The 18,587-nt window shown below is 35.1% G+C and overlaps 2 protein-coding genes and 1 long non-coding RNA gene across 7 annotated transcripts in view; 1 reads left to right on the top strand and 2 right to left on the bottom strand.

Moving 5' to 3' along the window:
• LOC105317981 (uncharacterized) overlaps positions 1–11,212 on the bottom strand; it is a 33,871-nt gene extending 22,659 nt beyond the window's left edge. For 3 of the 4 annotated variants that reach the window (XM_066074659.1, XM_066074661.1, XM_034447151.2), the window contains exons 1-6: positions 11,147–11,212; positions 4,635–4,726; positions 3,987–4,098; positions 3,601–3,731; positions 3,417–3,458; positions 2,548–2,621 (exon numbers count right to left, since the gene is read on the bottom strand). In XM_066074659.1, coding sequence (XP_065930731.1) covers positions 2,548–2,621; positions 3,417–3,458; positions 3,601–3,731; positions 3,987–4,098; positions 4,635–4,722 — 447 coding nt within the window. In that variant the 5' untranslated portion in view covers positions 4,723–4,726; positions 11,147–11,212. The remainder of the gene's footprint in view (positions 1–2,547; positions 2,622–3,416; positions 3,459–3,600; positions 3,732–3,986; positions 4,099–4,634; positions 4,727–11,146) is intronic. The other variant, XM_066074660.1, reaches the window with a different exon arrangement.
• On the bottom strand, positions 5,541–9,255 carry LOC105332963 (uncharacterized). Of its 2 annotated transcripts, none has more exons than XM_066074656.1 (5): positions 7,774–9,255; positions 7,294–7,446; positions 6,943–7,111; positions 6,333–6,635; positions 5,541–6,201 (listed from the first exon to the last, which is right to left on the bottom strand). In XM_066074656.1, exons 1-5 carry the CDS (start codon positions 9,002–9,004, stop codon positions 5,889–5,891), a joined length of 2,169 nt encoding a protein of 722 aa, XP_065930728.1. In that variant the 5' UTR covers positions 9,005–9,255; the 3' UTR covers positions 5,541–5,888. The 2 variants fall into 2 exon arrangements, with proteins under 2 accessions (XP_065930728.1, XP_065930729.1); XM_066074657.1 differs by having other exon boundaries at positions 6,023–6,239.
• A 330-nt stretch (positions 11,213–11,542) lies between the features above and the next one.
• LOC136272666 (uncharacterized) lies at positions 11,543–11,807 on the top strand. The gene is made up of 2 exons (XR_010710658.1): positions 11,543–11,648; positions 11,746–11,807. It is a non-coding gene; the product is annotated as an uncharacterized lncRNA (long non-coding RNA).
• Positions 11,808–18,587: the final 6,780 nt, after the last annotated feature.

Raw genomic sequence — 18,587 nt, 5'->3', positions numbered from 1 at the left:
AACTGTAGCTTCATAATCCGTCAACCTTGAATTTTCCATGGAGCTACAGTTCTACAACTAGTGTAGATGAGGCACCAAGATGTAAATGTATAAACGTATCTCGATTTTATGCATATGATATGAGCGATCTTATGACAACCAAGTGAAAATACCAATACTTAATACACACCATGAAATTGAAATAAATTCGAGGTGACTTTCAAACACTGAATAAAGCTAATGAGCCTAGACTTGCCCACCTTCGATACAAACAACACCTTAGTGTGCTAACACGAGCAGCCTATCAGCTATTGTTCAAGCTGCTCTATAATACTATCTGTATTTTGCGTGGTTTTTTTTAAACAAAAATGAAAAAGTTCATTCATTCGCACTGCATCTGTGCACTTGTATGATTCAGCAAAATGACTTGGAGTTACATATGACTTTCCGTATACAAGACACTACTTAAAGTTTATGAAAACCCTAATTCAAAGAAGATGAGGGTAAGTAGTTTTTAAAATAATTTTTAGATGAACAAGCACTGTAAAAGATTACTACAAATCTATATCCCCTCCCCCCAAAGACTTACAGGCATTTGTATCTAATTGCGATAAAAAAAAATCATGATCAATAGTATTACATTCCATCATATACTAGTATAACATTAATACGATAAAAATACAGATCCACACTCCTCAAACGATTAAAAGATATGCTGGAAATGGTAACAAGATACCATTTGAGTAAAGTTACATATATTGGTGCTGTGATGACAGAAGACTACATCAATTCATTGTCATAAAAAACATAAAAAGGTGGGAGCAAGAGTCAGGAAAATCTCGAATAGAATTATTTACACTTCTTTACACTTTGGTAAAAAGAGACTTGTGGGCCTTTAACGAAAAAAACACTAGCATACAATGCACAGAAAATTAAAGTATATTTTCTAAAATAGAACATATTTAATTTAATATGGCCATGTGACAATTAACCTTAAAGTTTTGAAGTTAAATACATTCTATATAAAATTGTTTACAAACAACGTAGGGCCAACGGCAATAGGTTACCCAAATGTCTCAAGTGACCTAAAAAATACACGTCACTATACAGCCATATTCGTCTTCCCTCCTAAACAAAAAGCATTAACACCTGCCCCATGGGCAGTAATTTTCATTATTTAAAAAGACGAAATTATGAACACCATAACAATGCATTCAGTTTAACTCCAAAGACAGTGAAAGTGCAGAAAAAATATGTATATAATATTTGAATAATTGTCACTATGTTACCATATTTGCCCTACCCAAAAGGCCTGAACCCCTGACCTATGGGCCATGAATTTTACAATATTGATAGATGGCTCCATAGACATGAACTTAGTTTTTCTAAGATATATTTGGGAGTAGCAAAGATGTTTATAAAGACGCGATACATTTTCATTATATGGCCTTATTGCCCCTGCCCTATGGCCTGAACTACTGACTCAGGAGTCGTTGATTTTACAATTCAGGTAGAGGTTTTTTGCCATGCATTTAGTTTTCTAAAATATATATGGGAAAAGAGAAGAATGTTTTCTAAGACATTTTCACTATATGACCATATTTGCCCGCCCTATGGTCTGAACAACTTTTGACCCAAGGACCATAAATTTCACAATTTTGGTAGAGGGCTTCATGGACTTTATAACCATGCATTTATTTATCTCAAATATATATAGAGTAGACAAGAAGTTTTTCTAAGATTTTATACATGTTCACTATATATATATATATATATATATATATATATATATATATATATATATATATATATATGTAGCGTAGAAAATTTAAAGATAAAATACATAATCACTATATGGCCAATATGGTAATGCCCTCGAATCTGAACCCCTGACCCAATGGCCATGAATTTCACAATTATTGTAAAGGGCTTCATGGAGATAATTACCATAAATTTAGTTTTAGAGAAGATTTTTTGAAAATTTTGCTTTTTTTATTTGCTAATTGTTTCCGCCCATGAGGGCCCAGGGTGGTAAAGTTATAAAATATCATAATTTAGATTTCTCTTATCATAGAAATGTTTCAAACCAAAATTGGTAGCAATTGGCCTTGTTGTTTTCAAGAAGAGGTTAGAAATGTAAAATTGTTAACGCACGAAGCACAGACAGACAAAGACGGACGAATACCGATAGCAACAGGCCTTCTGAGTGACTCAGGTGATCTAAAAAAAAATTAATAGTTGTTTGAAAAAAAAGGTATTTGATAATCGCAAATTCATTATTCAAAGGTCACCACTATTAATATAAGTTTGATTGTATAAAACAAAACAAATTCACAATTCACTAATGATACACATTCCGATTGCAACCGTTTTGATGTATACCTTACGAATCTTTGATTTTCATTTTTATGAATTTTAATGAGAACATTAAATGACTTTGCTGTACAATTAATTTATTACTGATTTTCTTTAAACAGCAATTTGAAAAGTTGTACCTCATGTACTTTTTAATCAAACATATAAACTTTCAACCACTTAATTTGTAACCGATATACCGATATTCTTTACCTTTTCTGCAGTGTCGCTTTTCTTCTCTTTTGTCTTTTTTTCTTTTGATTTGAAATTATTTTCTTCATTTGCCCCTGGATAAGAAACAAATTTACAAATTAAAGACAATATCATAAATTAACTATTTTAAGAAAGTAATCATTTTAGTGTTCACTCGCGTAAACATGTATGGGCAACTATGGTATTTATAATTATAACTCAATTGAGAAAAAATGGGATAAACTTATTATTTTCTTGAGGAGGCCTTTGCTATAAAACATTTTGCATGTGTTCAAAAAACAAACACATTTTGTTACAAATGAAATCAACATTTATGGTATTTGCGGCAAATTTTCAATAGTTGGTGAATAAAAATGTATGCTTTCAATTGCTGTATCCTTAAGCTCTTGGTTTATTGTATTTGATATGAATCAATGTTTCAAAATGACATATAGGCATGGATAATGCCGATTTCAAAAATCTCTTTAATGTAAACTTACCCTTACATATTATGCCGACATTGGAAGTGAATAAAAGGATTAATTCAGAAAACGTCATTCTTTATTCCAGTATTTCATAGATAATGTAATAGGCAATTTATTTTTAAGTTCAAGTTGTGTATTTTCTGATGGTCTGTTTTTGCCAATGTACAAGGGGTTATACACCTCATATGAACACAGCCAAACACTTGTTTAGAAAATTGCATTGTTCAAATAGTACATGTCATCGTCGGTGACCCACGTGTGATTCACATCGATTCTCTCCGAAACTTATGGACTCAAAACCGTGGTTTGCGACGATGAGTACATGTATAAGGTCGTAAGAAGTTAAATGAATTTTTTTCATTCATGTTAAAATTGATACATCTGTACCACACAGTCTGTGTCTACCTCGCGCTTTTCCTGCTGTGGGACCGCTGCATGCTTTGGGACCTGTAAATGGACAAGATTGTTGATACTGAGGTCATTCTACGCCTTTAATCGTCTGTCTGTTATATCTGAATAGCCTGAACATCATTTATCAGCATTTGATAATACAAATCATTCTTTTGAAGTTCTTGATTAGTACTCTTACCTTTTCTATTTATTAAGAGTTTCTTTCTTTCCTCCATGACCATTTTTCTGTATAACTCATCACAGGGATGATCCCAAATACTCTCTCCAGTAGCAAAATTGAAATAGTATATGTTTCCATGTGGACCTTGACTAAAAAGTGAAGCATTAACGTAGGTATCATATTCTTGAACTAAACTAGCTGCAGGTCTGCAGCTCCCGGGGGAAGGGGGTGGGGGCATTCAGATGGACGACCTGGGAGTTACAGTCCTGTTCGTCTGGGAGCTACAGAGCTGCAGCTAGAACTTTTCATTTTCTATAATTTCAATCAACTAAATTTAAAGTCATCTAAATTTTGTAGTGTTATAAGGTATCTGAATGATCTTTTCTTATTTCATTTTGAATTACCATGGTTTCCAGTCGTCTGGTAGAGGGGCACATATCCCCTTCCTAGCGATGTACATCAGGTGGGGCTCTGTTTTAGGATCAATCCCAATAATTTGCGCATAATCACAAACTTCTGAAAAAAATATTTTTGCACATCAATCAACAATCTGAGATAGTCTGATTGAAATAAACATTTACCTTTATTAACAATGACTAGATCCCATTACGACATTAAATTGTACAGCTTTGTAAAATTAAAAAATCCGATTGGTCTGCGGAAAGCCAGTATTTAATTTACTCAGACAGTGTTTATCCCATTTGAGTAATGGCGCACTTGGTTTGACATTTTGCACTCAAAATGTTATATGCTCTATTGATATTTGTTGTCTTTTTTTAATATGCGGGAAAATTGCATAGAATATTGTTCAAAGAAATGGGCAATGATCAGATAAAGATTGAATATAGGAAATACAAAATATTTAATGTACAACGCTTGATTAATATTTTAGTGACATTTTAATGACATTTTTTAAATCAAATTTGACAGTTTTTTTTTTATTTCCTGCCCATTGCACAATATGCCTATTCATATATCTATATCGTATTTGTATATTGATACAAAATAATGTGTGTTATGATTTAAAATTCACTTATACAAACGTGACTTACCCTCCTCACTGGGTTGATAATTTTCATCATACTCTTCCTCAAGGACCAAATTAGGCCTACCATTGGTGTTTTTGTTTCTTAACTCCATCCCCCTGATGAAAAAAAAGTTTGCATAATTTTCTATTCAAAATAATCACGTTTGATTTTATTTTATTATTTTGATAATAATAATGATTGATTTTTTAAATTTCAGATCTGTTTATATGAAGGGGGTGTACTAAGATGTCAATTTATATTTCAATTTAAGATATTGGCAATCCTATGACAAAAAAAATGAAAATACTAATTATTAACGTACATCATGAAATGAACCTGACAGCAGTGACTGTGAATATACGTGAGCTCAGACTTGCCCACCTTCGATGCCCACACCACCAGTAAATAAATGTGCTAAAGTGATCAAATTAATGGGATTCAAATCAATCTAAACACATATAAAGTTCTGTTTTGCAAACATGACTAAGAGATATTGTTCTTGTTGTTCTTTAACTACTCTCTGGGAGTTTATTAACGAAATGACTCAGTGGTTACCTATGACTATATGTGACCAGTCATGACATTTTGGGTCCAAATGAGGAAATTTTCAAAAATGAGATTTTTGCTTATTCTTACACCTTATATGTCCAAAATTAATATTATGAAATTTTACTCTCATATACAAGCTAGTTTTTGAGATATGACGTCACAAAGATTGCTGTACTATGTAGGCATTTCTGCTTAATGTGCACTACTGCGCAATTACTACATAAATTCTGCATCTGTTTGATTACATGTAACACATATTAAGTTACATGTCAAAACACTTTAAAATGCATTCTTTGTTGTTTAGCAGTCTTCAATTTAGTTATATCATATATTCACCCATCTAAACCAGCTGTAACCAGATAAATTAAGTACAGTATGCAGTACCTTAAAAAAAATTATTGTTGTTAGCATTCTATTAAATAACTGATCATAGTAAAATGATAATCAATGGAAAAAGTAATTCGTGTTTAAAAAAATTAAACCACTTTTAAAACTAAATCAAGAAATGAAACTTTGTAACAATTGAATATCATGTTTTAATCAATTAATCAATTAAAACAATCATTTATGCATTCAATCATTCATTCATTCATTCCTTCATTCATTCCTTCATTCATTCATCCAATCATCAATCAATATTGAAGAAATATGAAAAGAAGTTGAACAAATACAATATTTAAGTGAACATTGAAGTATCATCACATTTTAAATGGATAGATATAACTTAGTTTATATTCTACATGTTGTTTTATTGTGTCCAGTCAGTTTACATTTGCTGCATTTCCTGGCCAGTGACGGTGAGTCTATCTTGACGAGAGGTTTTGGCATGGTTGGCTTTGGACAGCTTTCCTTGTTGACACAATAGGGAGCAACTTCATTGAATAGGTACCACTGTCTGTGTGCATCAAACCCTGATGGAGGAATCACTAATGGAAGAACAGTAGGGTCAACTGCTGCACCAGGTTTGAGGATGTTGACTGCCACTTCCTGACTTGTTGCGTACTCCCTTAAAAACACAATACCAGGATGATCTTTGTCCATTCTGAAACATTCAAAGCAATTCTTACAATTACCCACAAACTAGGTGATAGAAAACAAAAAAAAACCATTGGATACAAATCATAGACTGATATGTATTATGTGTAACTTTAGTCTATCTATTTATAAAATTACCTAAAATGATGATATGACTTTAAACTGGGTATTGGTTTAAAGATCCTCTTGAAGAAGGTTGCCCAGTCATAAAAGAAGAGAGGAGCAACAGGATCATCCACCAACTGCGGGACATTGTGGCCATTCCTGGAGGATTTCCAAACGCTGGCAGCAATCTCCGCTAAGGTTTCAACATTCGAGTGCCTCCATTTGACTTTCCATAACCCAAAATGCCAATCTGGGTTAAACTTGGTGTGGCCAGCTTCCATCATTGAAAATTCCACTGACTCATGGAGACCAGTCATTACTCTCCACATACCATATCTATTGCAAAAAATATCATTAGCATGCAAAATCATTCTTGTTATAGAGAACACTTAATGCATTAATAAACTACAAACTGACAATTTTCTTCCTAATTAGTTAAAGATTTCTGATCTGCTAATCATTTGATCCTTACCCTTGAATAGGGGGGGGGGGGGGGGGGGGGCACCTTATAATAAGTTTCATTGACATTATCAAATACAGTACATATAGATTAAATGGCAACTTAAACCAAACTTATATTTTACATAAACTTAACAAGTGCAAGGTTTTTTTTTTAATTTACACTTTTCTATGAGATATTTACCCGATGACTGTGTTATTCTTGTTTTGCCCGCTGCAATTATCCATGTGAAGCTTGACATCTGTTTCACCAAGACCATGGTACATGAAATGGTGATGCAGCATACTGGTCACAGTGTTTGCGCCTTTATTTGAGTGCTGAGCTTCATCCACAAGATAAAATATCTGGGTGCCTAAAAATATAATCATTACATTCAATTCATAAAAAATAAAAGTAATTATTTCACTATGTAATTTGCAATCATTAAAATCACAAAAAAAGACCTCTTCAGATAAATTTGATTTTATGTTACATAATTATGTATTCTCATAGGGTGTATATTTAAAGATATTGATAAGAATCATAGTCAACTACCTGATCCCTCACAGCAGATCCCAAAGCATTGACATTTTCTAGGTGTTTTAAAAAACAATGGCCCAACTTGTTGTGTATAGTGAGGATAATGCACTTGTTGTGCATAGTCAAAGCTATAATGAAACTCAGACAGCAATGTGCAGGGGGGCTGGCCTAAGAAAAAGAAACAAAACATTAAAACTTAATTATTTTTTTGCAAAACTAAACTGGCAGTGTTTCAATAACAAATTTATATTAAAAAAAATTGAGTTCATTTACTTGCAAAGTTCAAAGAAAGAATTCATTACACGTCCACATCAAACACTGTAATTATCTTATATTTTGGTTAAAATAAATTTTTTATTTATTATTATACATACAAAATGATACTAACTTATTCTTAAATCATGTAAAAAAATATATATTTTACAAATATTATTTAGGTATTTTACACATACATTTAACTATGCATGATCCTACTTTAGAATGAATATGCAATACCTCTTATTTTTTGCTCTGGGGTGAGTTGGACAAATGTTGATTTGGCCGCAGCACACTGATCCCTGTAATGGTCCCTCTGTTCTTTGACATGTCCAACATGCTCTTGATATTTTGATAGAATATCCTCTTTTTCCTCTTCGTTCAAATTGCCGCTGCATGAAAGAGTTGACGAAAAGGACTGGCAGGTGTGACAGAGGTCTGTGGCAGGCTTCATGATCAAAATATGAGGGCACTGCTCAAGCCATACTGTTTTGAATTGAGATAAGCATATCTTTCTCAATGACATCTCATCAGCAAGTGTCAAATATTCCTGGTGAACTTCTGCTTTGGTTTTGTCAGAGGGCAGTAAAATAGTTTTCTCATTTCTGAAATTTGGTAGCCTGCCAGGTAGGGGAAGTCCATATTTGTTGGCATAACTAAGAAGAAACTGTTTGACTCTCTTCACATCCTCCATTGTTAAGGCATGTTTAGGGGATTTACCTTTGTTGCCATGAACTCTAGCACCAAACCCATCTTGATCAAGGGATCTAGCAATGGAATCAATGGTTTTCCTACTTATCCCATGGGCGAAAGCAAATGTCTCTCTACACACCTGGATTCCACTAAAATGATAAACTTGTCTCACCCTTTCTCTTTCCTTTGTCTTGTGTTTCTTGGCAGATGTTTCTGAAGAATTATTTCTATGATGGAAGAGCTGCACCTTTATCAGCATATCTAGTTCAGATTTGTCTGTCTCTAAACACACGTTTCTGTAATCATTGATCACATTTCTGTCAACAATGGAGCTACATGGCTTACCATAGAGTCTGCTGCATCCACAAGTGTTTTCATAAAAATCATGCACACACTGCGCCTCTCTTTTGTCAGAATCAGAAATTTCAAAGTCATTATCATCGTTGTTATTCAGATCATTACACACATCTTCACTATCACAGTCACTTTCATCAGAACCACTAGTTACCGCTGAGCACTCGGCGCCGACATTTAATTCCACATTTCCGAAAAACAAATCATTCACATGCGACAGTTCGTCGTTAAAATCGTTGTCGTCCTGGTCTATAATTGACGGGGGGATCGTACTGGCACTCGACAACACGCTGCTTTGACTCATGATGACATTACGAACACATTTCACGGTGGGCAAAATAACGAGCAGAAGATAATTTACATTGACAGCGGAAGTTACGTTTATGAAAAGGGAGATAACATTAACAGCTACTTTCGCTTTCATTTCATTGTATTTAAACAATATAACGCGGTCTAAAAAGGCATGAATTACATCTTGATATGCAATGGTTTTATTTCACATGGCTAAAATCTAGAAACAGCATACTATTTATTATTTTAACAATTTGTTTCTTTTCCGGCGAAAAAATAAATTGGGGGGTAAAATATCGGCGGCTTGTTAAAAACGTGCGATGTTTATGACGTCAATTCTTTGTTTTGCAAATGCCGCATTTGGACCCAAAGTCTCATGACGCGTCACATTATTATGGTCACACTGGCCCTACCCAAGGGTCCTGAATTCCTGACCTAGGGGTTTAAATTTCACAATTTAGGTAGAGCGTTTCATGAATATATAACAATTATCCATTCAGCTTAACCCCTCCTGCTGTGGACGAAGAGAGGAAGATTTTCTAGGATTAGATACAATCTCGCTATTTGGTCATGTTAGCCCCACATAAGGGCCTAAACCTTTGACACAATCTTTATGAAGGCCTTAATGAACATCAGAGTCCTGTAATCTGTTTATCTTTCACTTCTATGGATAGAGAAAAGATATTCGAAGATTTAATACATTTTCACTATATATTCATATTGGTCCTGCCCTAGGGCCTAAACCCCTGACCCTGTAAAATGAATTTTAAAATTTTGATAAAGGGCTTCATTGACATCATAATTATGCTTTTAGTTTTTCCCCAACATGTGTGGGAGAAGAGAAGAAGATTTTTGCAAAGTTTACTCATATTTGCTTATTTTGGTCCCGCCAATGAGGCCCCGGGGGAAGTATGGTCATAAATTTCACAATTTATATTTCTATTATGCATCAAACCAAAAAGTGGTAATAATTGGTCGTGTTGTTTTCTAGAAGAAGTTAAAAATGTAAAATTGTTTACGCATCACGCACGTTGGATGACGGACGACGCACGATGGACGACGGACAATACGGCCACTTACAATAGGTCACCTGAGTCGCTCTGGTGACCTAAAAATTAAATGATAAAAAAGTCTTATGGGTACTAAATGATTTTTATGTTATAAACGAAATTAAAAAAAAAAAAACAACTTATCGCAGATGATTCTTCAAATAAAGTTACGGAACACTGACACTGACTATAATTGATTGTTTACTTTGTTGGCACCATGGAATAAAATTCTTTTTGCGCAACGGTTATTCTTTTTATTTGGTATTTTGTAAGCATGCTGCTCTAAAATTTGTATGTTTCACTAGAGGATACTTGCAAAGGCAGTGCAATTTGTCCGAGATAGATAGATAGATAGATTCTCTCTCGTCATTAAAGCAAACCCCAACATGGCATGCAACATAATTTAAACTCAGTTTTTAATGATTTTATTTCAAAGATCAATGTTTACAATGCAAATTAGTGGTAAACATTGGTTTTTTGATATTTTATTTCGACATCCTGTCGACAATATTGTCAATCTTAAAAACGTTTTGGCGGAGGAGACGAGGTGACACATCGAGCATGCATACTCACGTACCGCTCGCGAGTAGTTTACCTTACATTAGTGCATAATAAACTTGAAGCAGTTCTTATTCATTTTAACCTGCATGACATTTGATGAACTTCAACGTAAATGCCTTATAAACTGTGGTGTAGAGTCGGATAACTATTACCGTGTCGGTCTTCGGACGTTGGTATTAGTTATATAAGGAAATGTTTACTCGTTTGCAGTGGAGGACCATTTTTACAATGTCCAGTCCAAAAAGGTTTAAGACGATTGCTATAAAATTAAACACAGGGAAACGCTGAATCAATTTACGATGGTGCTTTAATAACAGTGGTCTCCGATCAGAGTACACAATACAAGGAGTCACCAGGACAAATTGCACGAAGCCGCAATACAAAGGTACAGTCTCCTAAATTACCTAACACTGGTGACTAATAGCTTGATCAAACAATATTAAAAATACTCACTTTAAAAACTAAATAGAGTCAAATTGCTAAATAAGAGCTTGGGAGTTAAGGTAAACAACAATAGAGATAATTCGAACTGATACAGAGTATGGTAAAGTTATCAATTTCACGAATACGTTAGTCACTTTAACTCCAACTCACTCAATAAAACATTACTTTAACGAGATCAATCCTACTTTATTGATCAATCAAAGAATAGCTGTAAAACTTACTATTGTTGTGAGAACCAGTTTAACAACGATTAAATCCCAAACCTACTATGGAACGCCAGTGTTGCCTTAAGATCTCGGTGGAAACTTAATGTTAGTTGTCACAGGGCTACAATTGAGTATAATTTAGTATTTAGTAATTCATTTATTTACTCATTCATTCATCCATACATTTCATTATTAACTCATTCATAGTTTACTCGTGTTTGACTGGTATTCGTGTTCTGTCACGTGATTGTGTTATTTTGGGTTGTGATTTACCAAATACGGTAATTACTACTGTATGTCTATATTTGGTAGTGGAAAAACAGGTTTTCATGGGTGTGTATGGTCAGTGCGCAAGTGTGAGTGATAACACTTAATTTATAATGTTTTACACCATAATTTTAGAACATATCTCGTTTGCCAGCAGACAGCGACAGTTTTACAACTGGTCTGATTTAATAGTTTGAGATTGTCACTAGTTTCAAACTATTACTATTAAGTTTTACTGAAGGCGAATTTGGTGAGAAATACTTTCTTTAATTGTTTTTATCTTAAAATTAAAATATCTAAATATTATAAAAATGTATGCGTCAATTGTATGAGTGTTTTCATTTCAGGTCACCTTCTTATCATCATTATTATTCACGAATGCCATAATAAAGTAATGTTGGAAACTGGACCATCCTTTTATTTATTTATTTTGTACGAGGAATAACGACCCCGTGACAAATGGCGCCCAACGTATCCAACGAATATTCCAACGTAAATTCCAACTTCTGTCCCAGCATGATATAGGCCTTACTTGTGGAAAACACTGGGAGTTTCATCTGGCACGTGCGTACGACAAAGTCGACTCGGGTGACCGAATTCCAAATATAAAACCGTCATCCGGAAAACAGAAATACCGGTATATATATATTCATGTGAGCGCTCAAATATTTGATTTTGTGTGAAATACATCACTGTATTTCCTGTTATTTCTACTTCATGTATTGAATATTCTGGCCAGGCCATTGGAATTCCGGAAGATAGCGACCGTATATACAGGATCCGTGCGGGATTGACTGTTATCGGGTCAAAATCTAGGACGGCGAGGAAAGTCGAACACTCAGTTTCGCTTGAGTGACTTCAGTGAACTTATTGTGACCGACTGCGAGTGATATAATTTTACACTGAATATATTTTATGTGTTTATTCTCATTTCTATCATTGTACTGTTTATCATTTCTTTCATTTCTCATGTTGCTATTGTACCATTCATCATTTCATGTGTGATAGAGCTTGCGTGTTTAGTTAGTGAGTTTGAGTAACCTCGCGTAAACTAAATAACTTTTACTTAAATTTCAGGGCCATTGACAGCTGACAGATCCAGACGAAGACAATCAGATTTGTTACTAACCCTTTACTGCACTTACTTGAGCATATCAAGCACTAATTGTTTACAGAATGTGAGAATCTTGCAGAAAATCGGTGAAATTCATTTTGAATTTTGGTTTCAAGTTTGAGTTGATTTTTCAGTCGGTTTACTAGTTCTGAAGTGTTTGTACTGAGTTCAACTTCAAATTCTTTGTCATCTGTTTTTTGTTCTTATTACAACTATCATTATCATTCATTTGCATGATTTTATACTTATCATATAGCTTAGATTAATTAATAACTGTAGTGATTAGTTAGTGCAGTAGTGAGTAGACTAGTTTGCATTAAGTGTTGCTTAAAAGTATCTAGAGTGTCGGTCGAAAACAATAGAGCAATTTAAGTATTTACTCTAGTGCCGATTTATTTTCAGCTTTAAATTCATCAGTTTGCAGTTTGTTTTTGTCAGATTTTGAATTGTTGATATGGCAGAAGGAGGTGAAAACCTAACAGGTGTTGATCAAGAAGCGGGAGCGAAGCCAAAGAAGGGGCGTGGCCGAGGATTGTCAAAAACAAATACATCTTTGGATCAGGAGTGACCCAAAAGAGTAGTCTCTTCCACTGCAGGGCAAATGGAAGAGAAAAGTAAGTGCCCTACAACTTTAGAACAGAGAATGGTTGGTCCATCAAATACAAGTACTGTTAATTTTTGTGAAAAAGAGGTTATTGGTCTCATAGATAGTGGATCTATGGTTACTACGGTATCAGAAGAGTTTTATAATTCTCTGACTAACAAGCCTGAATTACATAACATTTCAGAATTTCAGCTGAATGTGTACGGCGCAAATGGCAGTGAGTTACCATTTCTTGGTTATATTGAGGCTTCTGTTAAGCTACCATTTCTCCAAGAACCACTTTTTGTCCCAGTTCTAGTGACAAAGACTTCAGACTACAGTTCTAAGATCCCTGTCATTGTGGGTACCAATGTAATTCGATATTGTAAAGAATTTTCAGATAGGTCCGACAGTGCTTGGAAAAGTGCAATTGAAAATTTGAATTTGAACTGTTGTTTACCTGTAAAAACTACGAACAGATTTCCTATTAAGTTAGAACCTAATGAAGTTAAGTACATTAGAGGTATTGTTCGTAATGTAGATTCCTCTGTAGAGTCAGTGTTACCAGAACAGTCTGAAAATGGGCAACAAGGAGTGATAGTTTGTCCAGGGCTATTATCCATGAAGAATGCAGGTAGAAACAAAAGGGTCAACGTTAAGGTATGTAACATATCGGCAAGTGTTATCAAGATTCTGCCGAAAACAAATTTGTGTCAGGTAAGTCAGGTTAGAGTAATGGATACTTGGAATCCGGAAACACCAACTACTGACAAGACGAAAGATCACAAACCATTAACAGATTTAGGAGTGAAGGTAAATACAGATAATCTTTCTACAGAGCAGTGTAAGGAGGTATATGGTGTTTTAGAGAAATGGCGTGGGTTGTTTTCTACATCCCCGACCGATCTCGGGCGGACGGATGTGGTGAAACACGAGATACACTTAACGACAGATGTACCCTTCAGAGAACCATACAGGCGAATTCCCCCGGGAATGATTGAAGAGGTAAGACAAAATTTACGTGAGATGTTAGAGGCTGGCGCTATTAGAAAGTCCAGTAGTCCATATTGCTCCAATGTTGTTTTGTGCCGGAAGGCGGATGGGTCCTTAAGGTTTTGTATCGATTTGCGTAAGTTAAATAACAGGACAATCAAGGACGCCTACACTTTACCTAGGATTGAGGACACGCTAGACAGGTTAGACGGGGCTACTTATTTCAGTAAGTTAGACTTAAAGTCAGGCTACTGGCAGGTGGAGATCCGAGAGGAGGACAAGAAAAAGACGGCGTTCACGGTAGGTCCACTAGGGTTCTTTGAATGTAACAGGATGCCGTTTGGTCTGACCAACGCTCCTGCAACATTCCAAAGACTTATGGAAACTTGCATGGGGGACATGAATCTCAAAGAGTGTTTACTTTTTCTTGATGATATCCTTATATTTTCCAGTACATTCACGGAACATCTTGAGAGGTTACAGTCTGTTTTTCAGAGATTGCATGACTATAAGTTGAAATTAAATCCAAAGAAATGCGAATTTTTTAAAAGTCAAGTTCGGTACTTAGGTCATGTAGTGTCTGAAAGGGGGATTATGACTGATCCTGATAAAACATCTGCTTTAAAGAATTGGCCGATTCCGTGTAATGTGAAGTCATTAAGATCTTTCTTAGGTTTCACAGGATATTATCGCAGATTCATCAAGGACTATGCCAGAATAGTCAAGCCCTTGAATGACCTACTGATTGGACAACCAACACACAAAGCAGCAAAGAAAAACGCAAGGAAGAGAAAGAAGACAGAGTGGAAATGGGGTGAGTTAGAACAGGATTCTTTTGGTTTGATCATACAGAAGCTTACAAATCCTCCTATTCTTGCTTATGCCAATTTTACCCAACCATTTGTCTTGAACGTAGATGCGAGTTCAGATGGTTTGGGGGCTGTTTTATATCAAGTACATGATGGTATTGAGCGAGTTATTGCTTATGCAAGTAGGGGTTTAAGACAACCAGAGAAACATTACCCAGCTCATAAACTGGAGTTTTTATGTTTGAAATGGGCTGTAGTAGACAAATTCCACGATTATTTGTATAGTAATCACTTTGAGGTAAGGACTGATAATAATCCTCTAACCTATGTTACTACAACAGCCAAGCTGGATGCTACTTCTCATCGTTGGTTGGCATCATTGTCAGCTTACGATTTTAAGATTACATATAGATCAGGTAAGCTCAATAGAGATGCAGATGGGTTATCAAGAAATCCACCACAACAAGAACTGTTTTCGGATGTGGTTAAAGCTATTTCTCTAGCTGCATTGGTAAAGGTTAACCCTTTAGCGGAGAGCTGTGTAATTGGAAAGTCAATGAAGCTGAAGTCAGAAGAAGTCGATGAAACACCGCAGAAGCTTAGCAACATCGATTGGCGAGAGGAACAAGGTAAGGATAAAGTTATAAGTAGAGTCAAGGATCTGTTAAACGGCGGGGTCAAACCATCTGGTAATAATCTGCAACAGGAATCAGAACCAGTCAGGTTACTTTTAAGGGAATGGAGACAACTGGTGGTTGAGAGAGGAATCTTGGTAAGAAAGGCGGTGATTGCAGGAGAGGAAGTTCGTCAGCTAGTTCTTCCTGGTAAGTATAGGAGTAGTGTACTCATAGGACTGCATGATGACATGGGTCATCAAGGGCGAGATCGAACCTACTGGTTAGTTCAACAGCGATTCTTCTGGCCCAATATGTATGCAGATGTGGTTGACAAGGTAGAAAAGTGTGAGAGGTGTGTAAGAAGCAAGACAAGAGATATACCAAAAACTGGATTGGTGTCCATTCATACAACAAGACCTCTGGAACTTGTTTGTATTGATTTTCTTACTCTGGAGAAGTCAAAAGGTGGGTATGAAAATATACTTGTAATAACAGACCACTTTACGAGATACGCAATGGCTGTTCCGACCAGGAATCAACTGGCATCAACAACAGCAAAGGTACTGTATGAGCAATTTATCTGCCACTATAGTTTCCCAGAGCGTATACATTCCGACCAAGGGAGAAACTTTGAGAGTAGTGTTATTAGGGAGCTCTGCAAGATTGCCGGAGTAAAGAAGAGTAGAACGACGCCATATCACCCAATGGGTAACGGTCAGGTAGAAAGATTTAATCAGACGCTTCTCAAAATGATGGGGACACTCGACGATGAGCAGAAGAAAGATTGGAAAACTTACGTTTTACCATTAGTTCACGCTTATAACGCGACAAAGCACGAGACTACAGGCTTTTCCCCGCACTACCTTATGTTTGGTTGGAATCCACGATTAGCCATCGATGCCTATCTTGGATTAGAGGATTCACAAGAAAAGGTAAGAAGTAGAGAAAACTATGCCCAGAAGTTAAAGAAACGATTACACTACGCTTACAAGATGGCAAGGGGTAACATCGGAAGGAACTCGAACAGGTATAAAGAGAATTATGATCACGGTGTTAGGTTTGAGAAACTAGATATTGGTGATCGAGTGTTAGTAAAAATGTTAGTGTTTTCAGGCAAAGCTAAACTCTCAGATAAGTGGGAGAGAGATCCGTATGTTGTTGTAGAACAGCCTGTTTCAAACATTCCAGTTTATAGAGTCAAAAATGAGGTGTCTGGGAAAATAAGAACGTTACATAGAAATCTTTTATTGCCTTTTATGTGCATAACTGAATCTTCTAGTTCAAATATAGAGTCAACTGAGAAGATGCCAAGATCAGAGCAAAAAGAATCAACAGAGAAATCAGATATTTCAGAATCAGAATCCAGTGATGAAGGAACTATCATTAGAAAAAGGAAAGGTAAAACTAAACGAAATTTGAGTATTTCAGAAAGAAAATCAACGGCAGATTCATATGATAGTTCTCGGCAGTACTCCACAATGGGATCATCTCATTCAACAGGTCGGTCATCTATCACAAGGAATTCAACAACAACGTTTGAATCGCCAACACCGGAAATAACGGAACCAAGGAGGTCTGAAAGGGTTAGAAAACCCCCAGAAAGGTATGGTACCTGGGTATCTCCCCAACAAACTCAGGTCTGGTATGTATGACAAGGAGAGAATGTCACAGGTAGATTAGTGGAATTCTGCAGACAGAATAGTGAAATTCTGCAGACAGAATCGCATATTGTGTTGTATTTTAATTACATATTTTCCTGAATATTTGTTTTTTAATTTTGTAGTATAAGTAGAATGTGGTATGATTATTTTAGTGTTGATAAGATGATTTAGTTAGATTTTGTCGATAGAATATGTCATAGACGGTAGAACATGATATTATTCTAATATGAATTATATATATTTTAAATATTTAGTAACAGTGTTAAGTTATATGATTTGGAGAGGTTATTATTCTTTTCAGTATTCTCCCTTAAGAAATGTCAGGAGACATTTTATTTAAGTGGGGGAGAATGTCACAGGGCTACAATTGAGTATAATTTAGTATTTAGTAATTCATTTATTTACTCATTCATTCATCCATACATTTCATTATTAACTCATTCATAGTTTACTCGTGTTTGACTGGTATTCGTGTTCTGTCACGTGATTGTGTTATTTTGGGTTGTGATTTACCAAATACGGTAATTACTACTGTATGTCTATATTTGGTAGTGGAAAAACAGGTTTTCATGGGTGTGTATGGTCAGTGCGCAAGTGTGAGTGATAACACTTAATTTATAATGTTTTACACCATAATTTTAGAACATATCTCGTTTGCCAGCAGACAGCGACAGTTTTACAACTGGTCTGATTTAATAGTTTGAGATTGTCACTAGTTTCAAACTATTACTATTAAGTTTTACTGAAGGCGAATTTGGTGAGAAATACTTTCTTTAATTATTTTTATCTTAAAATTAAAATATCTAAATATTATAAAAATGTATGCGTCAATTGTATGAGTGTTTTCATTTCAGGTCACCTTCTTATCATCATTATTATTCACGAATGCCATAATAAAGTAATGTTGGAAACTGGACCATCCTTTTATTTATTTATTTTGTACGAGGAATAACGACCCCGTGACATTAGTAAAACAAATATAATGGTTTTCTCCAAAGGTCCAACATCGAAAAAGCTTTTTTATTATAAAGGAGAAGTTATTGAAAATGTTAAAGAATTCAAATATCTAGGTATCGTTCTGTCAAGAACTGGTTCATTTATTAAAACAAAAAAGCATTTGTGTGAACAGGCTCAAAAGGCTATGTATGGTGTTATAAGAAAAATTAGAAATTTTAAATTTACCAGTAAATTGTCAATTTGATTTGTTTGATAAGGTTGTTTTACCAGTTTTATTGTACGGCTGCGAAATTTGGGGCTTTGAAAATCTAGATATTATTGAACGTGTACATCGGAAATTTCTGAAAACAGTACTTAATTTTTAAAAAAGAAGTACAACACCGAATTTTATGATATAATGTTATGGAGAAACAGGGCGCTACCCGTTGTATATTAATGTTTATATAAGAATAATT

Source organism: Magallana gigas, chromosome 2 (assembly GCF_963853765.1).
Source record: "Magallana gigas chromosome 2, xbMagGiga1.1, whole genome shotgun sequence".
In the NCBI taxonomy this organism is placed as follows: Eukaryota; Metazoa; Mollusca; class Bivalvia; order Ostreida; family Ostreidae; genus Magallana; species Magallana gigas.
This window is presented reverse-complemented; position numbering and strand designations above follow the sequence as displayed.